Source organism: Nilaparvata lugens, chromosome X (genome assembly GCF_014356525.2).
Source record: "Nilaparvata lugens isolate BPH chromosome X, ASM1435652v1, whole genome shotgun sequence".
NCBI classification, from domain to species: Eukaryota; Metazoa; Arthropoda; class Insecta; order Hemiptera; family Delphacidae; genus Nilaparvata; species Nilaparvata lugens.
The window spans coordinates 101,699,487-101,707,996 of NC_052518.1; the positions used below are offsets into that span (position 1 = coordinate 101,699,487).

General features: G+C 33.9%; 1 protein-coding gene across 2 annotated transcripts; it reads right to left on the reverse strand.

Moving 5' to 3' along the window:
- Positions 1–351: 351 nt before the first annotated feature.
- LOC120354873 lies at positions 352–5,336 on the reverse strand. Of its 2 annotated transcripts, XM_039442854.1 has the most exons (5): positions 4,996–5,336; positions 4,247–4,348; positions 3,683–3,769; positions 3,071–3,297; positions 352–1,755 (listed from the first exon to the last, which is right to left on the reverse strand). In XM_039442854.1, the coding sequence occupies exons 1-4, from the start codon at positions 5,097–5,099 to the stop codon at positions 3,153–3,155; spliced, it is 438 nt and encodes a 145-aa protein (XP_039298788.1). In that variant the 5' UTR covers positions 5,100–5,336; the 3' UTR covers positions 352–1,755; positions 3,071–3,152. The 2 variants fall into 2 exon arrangements, with proteins under 2 accessions (XP_039298788.1, XP_039298787.1); XM_039442853.1 differs by lacking the exons at positions 3,071–3,297; positions 3,683–3,769.
- Positions 5,337–8,510: the final 3,174 nt, after the last annotated feature.

The following is an 8,510-nucleotide window of genomic DNA, read 5'->3' on the forward strand; positions in this document are numbered from 1 at the left end:
TTTTCTGCTCCATAAAGTTCGAAGTAATATGGGTTTGTCATCGTCAGTAACCACATTTGTAGTGAATTTTTCTAAATAGTGTCTTCTTATTCCACCATACATCGGGCACCTCCACAGAAAATGCTCCACAAATTCCTTCTCTTTCATATTACGAATAGGGCATTCTAATGAGCTGTTAATCCATATTCCCAGGTCTCTATTATTATATAAATAGAAAGAGTCAGAACAGTAGCACACGGTCAGTGCACTGCCTAATGCACTGATTGTGAGCCTTTTTACTCGTTCTCTCTCATATTCTCTCACTCTCTTTCTCATTTTCTTTCTATCTAACTAGTCTCAGAACTCTCTTTCTTCGGATCTATAGTCAGTGACCATTATCATGGTTATTGTTGTGGGAGTGATTGACAAAGTTTGCAATTCACAAAATATATTTCTTTGCGTAATGGTTCAATCAACAATTTTACGATTATTGTGCAATGACAAAAATAAAACAAATGAATAGCTGTAGTATGAACTTGAGTGTAGTTTTGAAACATCAAAACAATGAAGGTGAGCCCTCTTCTGTCAACATTGTCCTACTATAGCATTGTCCTTCGTCCTAACTTCTTTCCGTTTCCATTATCATTGCAAATTCAACCCTCAATAGTTGTCACCACCTACCCATTTCACACCCGCTCATCCTTTGTCTATCACCACCTACACCTCTAATGTCTTTCTTTCCTTCACATGACTGTAGTGAACCTCCCGAGCTGTAAAACTCACCTAGGAAGTATTGTACTAATTTTGAAATCCGCGATTTGTATAATAATATTACTCATCATGTGTTTGTGAATGTATAGAACTTTATGAATACTTTATATATTATGGAATAAGTCAGAATCAAAATTCAAGACAGACAGCTGAACTCACGTGTTGACACATAAACGACAGACATTCTGTATGATTACTCGCAAAATACAGACACCCATCAACTGGTTTGGTGATGTAACCACACATTTTTTCTTACACAATAATTCCAATGTTACCCTGATTCAATACCCGCTATTACTTAGTAATAGCTTTCTATTTAGTAGGTATTGGTTATATCCTCAATAAATGTCGTCAAATCATGTTATAGCTTTCGTTCAATAACTGCAAATATACAGGTTAATCAAGTTGGAAATCGTATAAATTCGATTTTTATACAATGATGTAATAGCTTATGATAAGAAAAGTTGTACATACTTAGATATATCAAAAATCACCTATGAATTTACCTGGTAATAATAATTGTGGTTTTTCTTGAGACGGACGTTTCCACAACGTAGTTTTCCCAAGCAGAATGATTTCACTTTGATCACGGCTTCGCTGATAGTGAGGTTTTCAGCAGACTTCGGACATTTCACCTCAATCAGTTATCACCTCCGACCAGTCCGTCAGGTGAAGCCGCCAAGAAGTCATGTTCTTTGTCAACAAACAAACCGCAAGGCTGAACTTGAATTTCTTCCATTTCTTGAAACGCATTTATGGCAGCTGGTTCGTGGAGCTGTCCATACAACGAACTTCATTGTCCATTCTGATGATTTTGAAGTTGAAGACACCAGTGTCATATAACCATTATCACTTTTTTCACACTCGTATCTATGGTAGTCCAAAGATCTCAATTCTTGCACAAGATGTTTGCCGTCCACAATAAATCGGCCAGAAATAATATTAAAATCGTCTTTGGGTGGTCTTCCATCCGGCTCAACTATTAGATCTGGATACTCATCATATCTGTAATTAAATGGGGGTGATTAATTATCGGAACATGTTGAAAAATGATTGAGATTTTATATTTTATTGGCGCACGCACATAGCAGCAGACAGACGGGGAGAATATCAACTTCGGCATGCCAGAGTAAGCAGACATAATAATGTTTCTCCGCCTATGTCTGCTTTTGTGTGCGTAAAGAGAACTAGGAGAGCATAGAGACTCTTTGACAAATTCTAGATCTCTGGTAATTAGGCCAATATCATTTTACAAAAAATGTCAACTTGGAATTATAATTAGTTTTAGTATTGGAATGAACTTCTCTCTCTGAAGTTTATAGCGATGAAGAGTAGGTTTATATATCACAGTATGTCGATAATCTTTCTCAGAAATGATAATCGTATGCCTGTGAATATCTTTTATCTATGTATTCTTTCTCCCTTACCAATTGAGCTGAAGATAGTAATTCTATATGATTTATATATATATATATATTGTATAACACTATACTCCATATTGACACACATATATAACTGTATACTGTATTATATAGCCATTGACACAGCAGACAGAACAACATGACAAGCAATACTCCAAATCCAAACAAAACCTAACTCGCACTCTCTCTGACAATCGCTATCTCTCTCTTCCAACCCCTAAGTTTGGAGAAGCTATACAGCTGTGAGAGAGAAACGCGTTTGGCGAATGATAGTTTCATGCTTTCTCCCCTATCCCTGTCACACTCTTTCTAACTTCAGCCCATTGTAATATTTTCTGTTGTAGAACGGTGTGCAGAAAGTCTCTTCGGGTTTGGAAGAGGCGCCTATTGCATGAATGAACTAGTAATATTAGTCTTTTTAACTAGTGTGGAATTTATTTGTACTGTACTAAAATATCAAATAAATATTAGTCAGGTGATCGAGTCATTATTGCTATTTTCATATTGTAGGCTATATTTGTTTTTTTCAGCTTCGAAATACTAGCTTGAAAAAATATTTATCTTACTAAAAGTATCAAATATTAACTATGAAAAATTATTCTCGTTCTTGTTTAGCATCTACAGACGCCTTCAACACAACCTAGCTGAATCATTCAACTTCTAATAAAATTGATCTTATTGTGAATCTTCTCTTGCAAGACAATACTAGTCCAAAATCATATTTCTCAATGAGTAATATTGTGGGTTGATCCAACAAAGCTTTATATAACAGTTGAAAAAAACAATAGAATATAGAAAAAAGTGGACCAGTGAACAAAATACATTCTACTTGTTAGGAAGTATAGAGAACACCATATTCGTATATATGAAATTAGTTGTAAGTTGAGATGATGACATACCTTGTTAGGAAAGTATCACAGACGTTACTCTCCACGTAAGAAACTCCACTATTTCGCGTTGAGGTGGTATCAATCTCATGGTTCAAAGCTGGTTGTAGACCAATTGAGGGGAATGGTGGCACAATTGTAGCAAAATCAGAGGTGCCATCAAGGACGCTTTTTTTAGATTTGACTCTAAGGTGGAAGAAGATGTTGATGGCCCAAATTTTTCTTCTCCTTTAGATTTCCTTTACAAAAAAAGAAAAGTTTATAGGTCTGATGTATTAATTCTCATTGAATTAAATTTTAAATGAATATAGTTTGGGAAATAATTGAATCATAGTTAAAGAAATGCCTGGAAACGTTATGTTTGTATAGAAAATAATATTATATAACTTTGAATGTGAATGTCTATTCCAAGTATCATTATTCAAATATGTGTTTTCTATATTATAATGTATGTGTTGGCTTATTCGTTTTTTCAATTGTTATTTTTATTTATCAAAAAATAACCGGTGGTTTGGTAGATACAAGGATATGGACCATAAAAAACTTCACTTCTTTTTATAGAGGTAAATAATAATTTACTATACTCGCTGATAATTATATTCTGTAAACTATTAAGTTACTTACTTTTGCTGTAATCTCCATTTCATCAAATGCACTGGTACTTTTCTGTTGTGTGGTCTTCTCTTCTTTCCTTTAGGAGTTGACGTTGCACTGCAATTAAATTTAGAAAAAAATTATTCTGGAAACTTGTGATTATGGGATATGAAAAGAAAGTGTATGAAGCAAAAGGATTTGTAAATTCATATTTCCAACACAGAGAATGGGCTACTGTGATACTAAATATTGTCTTCGTAAGGGTATAATTGTATTTATGGTGGAGGGTGAATTCCTATAGGGAATATAGAGAAGGATCAGACAACCATGAGACATACAATTTTAATTGAATACATTTGACTATTATTAGCATCTTATTACTTTATTAGAAGTAATGAGCATTGGGATCGGGAACATTTCCAATCACAATTTTCTCTATTTAATTCACTTCATGTATAAGTGATGCTTATAAATTCTTCAAAGTTGAATATAAAGTGTTGTGAGTCGCAAACTATTCATTGTAAATTCTTAACCTGTCGTAACATAATGCAAGTGAGATTGTGGAAATTCGAATCTTGAAATTACAAAGTTTACCTGGGTTGAAAGTTCTCAGTGGATACAGAAATGGCATCTGCTGAAACACTGTCAGCCTGGGAAGATGAAGGCGCTTCGAGCGATAAGGTTTGTTCTTCAATCCTGAAATGTTCAAAAATCACTTTGCAGACATTTTTTCATATATATATAGTCTACATAATTTGCAATTTCTCTACACTCTTCTCACTGGTACTTCATTTCCACAGGAATCACAATGATCAGGAGAGAAAAAAAGAACTTACATTGAGCTATTTTTCTCCTAAATTTAGATAAGATTACAGAATTAAAAATAGGTTTAGTCTATAAATTCAATTTAGGTCACATCGTAAACAGTATGTTCTGAACAAAAATATTGTACAAAACCGATTCTTGAAATATCTAGTCGCATTTGTATCACCTCACTATAAACATTACTTTTAAATAATAGTGTACTGTGAGTTTTGTAAGATCAATTCAAATTTGCCATGCTTTTCTATCACCCGGTTGCTCTCTGTACCTATCCATTCAGACATATATCTTGAATAATTATGCGAATAGCGTTGTCAATAACGTTGACGTTTGTTCATATTAACAAACATAAAAAAATACATAACGAAATACCTCTCTTGAGATAATACGAACTGAGAATATAATTATATTTACATAATAACAATATTAATTATTCAAAGCATGATTTGCTTCATATTATAGTAGGCCTAAAGTACGTGACATTTTAATTTATCTAATTATATGAAATGAAATCAACTAACCTTCTACGTCTGTTAGCATGAAATTCTGGTGGTAGCCGCCTTTTCATTCTCCTGGCTGAAAGAACCAACTTCGTCTTTCCCTTCACCGTATGTCTTAAATCCATTTTACCGGCCGAAAATGCCAGAGAAACATATATAATACGGAAATCTAAATTATATGTGGAGTGCGTCTGGAAATACTATGTCCTAGTACTAGCCACGATCACTGTCAATATGACAAGTGAACAAGCTGAAGAACTAAGAAAAGTTGTGACCAGCCTGAGCTCTAAGAATGAAGGCTGACTTGTGGGTGGGGTGGTGGGTGAGTGACTTGTGTGTTGGGGTGGAAGGTGCCTGAGTGACGTTTGGATCCGGTTCAGAATCGGAGGCCTTTATAACCATACCCTTGGTTGCTCGATCAATGAAATTCAATTGAAAACTATGGAGTTCAATTTAATGCAATGACGACAACTTAAATTTAATTAAGTTATGAAATACTTGAATTAATTATGCCGTTAAATTTAATAGCATTCACGTATATTCGACTCTGAAACACAGATTATGATGACGCAATTCCACTAAGAATAGGAATCTAAGAAAAATCATTGATTACAGTTATTATTTAATCATAGATTAAATTATTGTAATTTATTACTGTAATCATAAATTACAGTTATTATTTAATCATAGATTAAATTACTGTAATTTATTACTGGTTATTACTGTAATCATAGATTACAGTTATTATTTATCTCCAGTTTCCTTGGTATACTTCTACGATAGTTTTCAATCATTTACATGATATTACGATAATATGATAATTCTTTCATCGTATGAAGAAGGTAACGGTACAAAAAAGGCGCTCAAGGTTAACCATGAGTAAATTTTACTCACTTTCCAGTTTTCTTGTCATGAATGAAACTCTCCCATTTTAGATTAAGAAAAACAAACTTGCTATGATTCTGATTAACTAGTAGAGAGCAATAAAATGATTAAAATAGATAAGTAAAATATAAAATTTTGACTATTGGCAGTAAAATGATCATTTCTCTGTCTCCGCATCCATAGAAAAAAGAGTGAAACGTAGTTTCATTCCAAAAAGTAAACGAAAAAAACTTGCTAACACTAAGAAAATAAATTCTAACACTAAGAAAATAAATTCTAACACTACAAGATATAGGCCTATAATTCTATTGCATATGATTACTTATTGAAAAAGAGCGCTTAATGGTCACCAAAAGTAAATATTACTCTCAAGAATTTACGTGTAGCACGTTCTCTCTTCTTTTTATGATCCCTTTCTATTTTCCTACTAATTGACCGAAGCGAAGCTGAGGTCTTAGTTTCGACTCAATCGGCTTTTGTCTGTTTGTTTGTTTGTACCGCAGTTACAGTCGCAGTTATTGTCCGATTTGGATGAAATTTGGTATACAAGTTCTTTGAAACAAGGCGCAGAAACGTATGTGTACCGATTTTTGATAAGACCTCCGGTTTTTATATAAATTGTGCCGCTCTAAAATGTGCTGTATTGAATGAATAAGAAATTCAATAAAATTCAATTCAAAATGGCGGATAATGGCTAAAAAACCATGTTTTTCACGGTTTTCTCGAAAACGGCTCTAAAAATTTTCTTCAAATTTATACCCTAGATAGCTATTTATAAGCCCTATTAAATGACATGAGTCTCATTTCTGGGAAAATTGCAGGAGCTCCGTAATATTCCTGAGAAAAATGAATTTTGCTAAAATTCTATCACGATTTTCTCAAAACTGACTTGACCGATTTTTTTCAAATTCATAACCTGTATAGTTATATATCAGCTCTATTAACTGGCATGAGTACCCTCCCTGAGAAACTAACAGGGGGTCCACCCCATCCTTGAGAAATTTACTTTGTAACCTCCTTCTCGTGCATGAGGTAGGTAGGTAGAGCAGTTTATTCAAAAGAACACATGTCGATATTTTATTTGTAGAACAGCTGTTTTGACAACATTTTTAAAAAATTGTCAAATTTCATAATTCAAACAAAGGAAAATTTACTCTGAACACAATCACAATAGTATAATCATAGTTTTAATTATTTAGCTGCCAATCGGCATAATGTTATTCCCTAAATTATCCTCGTTAATGAGGCTTATAGATCAATGAGCAAGGAAAGTTGTGTGAGTGTACCACACCAGATTTTTGATGATGTACTTTAATTTATGAATCAATAAAAGAATAAATGGCATTAGCGGAGGAAGGTTGCCGAGTCAGTATTTTCTCCGATCAGCTGTGATGAGCAGACATGAGTAGGAATGAATGAATGACTCAATGTGCTATTGTTGTTGTGGAACTGCTGAGTAGACAAGGCCGTCAAGGGCGCCGCCGATGGCCTACGATGTAAACAATGGCTCCAGTGTCATAGTTGAGTTCGTTGCCGCTAGATCGCGTAACCTCCTTGATCTGCAGAGAATTTCTGAATTATTTTCTCCTACACATTCCGTTCGTTGCTCGTGTCACTGTAGTGAGGTCCACGTTATAATGGCAGTGTTTGATTAGCATGTTATTGCTATCCTTATCTATCATTCAACAAAGCAGATAGCGCTTTCTCTTTCTCGCTTTGCTCTGTTGCCAGATCGTCTTTTAACAATGTAGAATTAATAGAGTTTCTCAAAATTCTATCTTGAGGGTCGCATTGCAGAGAGGTCCCAGATGTCACACTAAAGAATTATATGAGGACTTTAAAGTGTTCAATGTAAGGCAGCTATTTGTGAGATCTGCCTTAATTTACATGCACTCTCACCATAACCAAATTTTTAACAATATAATAGATCATAGATACCCCACCAGAGCATCACATATAAACAATATACAGACTCCAAGATTAAATAAAACATATTCAACAACTAATATTCAGTACCTGTCACACATAATACTTACCTGACTATCTCAAAACATTTCAAAATTACAGATCAGGCCAGTATAAGCGACTTGTTGGGAAGTGGTTAATTATAAGTGACCAAGAGGAGTCTGAACGCGTGCTTCTCTCTGTATATAGGTAGGGAATGTGGAACTTTGTAATCTTGTCTGTGGTTCTTCGGAATTCAAGTCCCATTGTGCTTATTATTATTATTTTATTTTTTTGTAGCCAGTGTAGTTTATTTACTGTTATAGTATTACATGTTTTTGATTGGATTGTACATCATCATCACCATCATTCATTTTAAGTTTTGGAAAATTCTTTATAACTTGGTATTTAATTGCATTGCTATAGTGTATCTACCTTTTAGTTTTACTAACTTTTTAGTCATTAATTATAACTGGCTGTTTCTGCAGTCAATTATTTGTTGAAAATGGAAAAAAAAAATGGATAAATGTATGAAAGTTGTCACTTTTATGGGTACATGAATATATGCCCCTCTGTGTGATATCAGAACAACAAACAGGTAATAGTTTTAAGATTGCTTTATTTAAGCTCATTACAATTGAAATATTCTAATCCCAAATCTGGGGTAACCTACAAATTGCTCGGTCCATATAAGAGATCAAAGTGTG

Coding starts and splice junctions, on each gene's coding strand:
- LOC120354873 (XM_039442853.1), bottom strand. CDS start 5,099: ATGGATTTAAGACATACGGTGAAGGGAAAGACGAAGTTGGTTCTTTCA. Junction 4,349..4,995: donor CATGCTAACAGACGTAGAAG/GTTAGTTGATTT, acceptor TGAACATTTCAG/GATTGAAGAACAAACCTTAT. Junction 1,756..4,246: donor ACTGAGAACTTTCAACCCAG/GTAAACTTTGTA, acceptor ATTTAATTACAG/ATATGATGAGTATCCAGATC.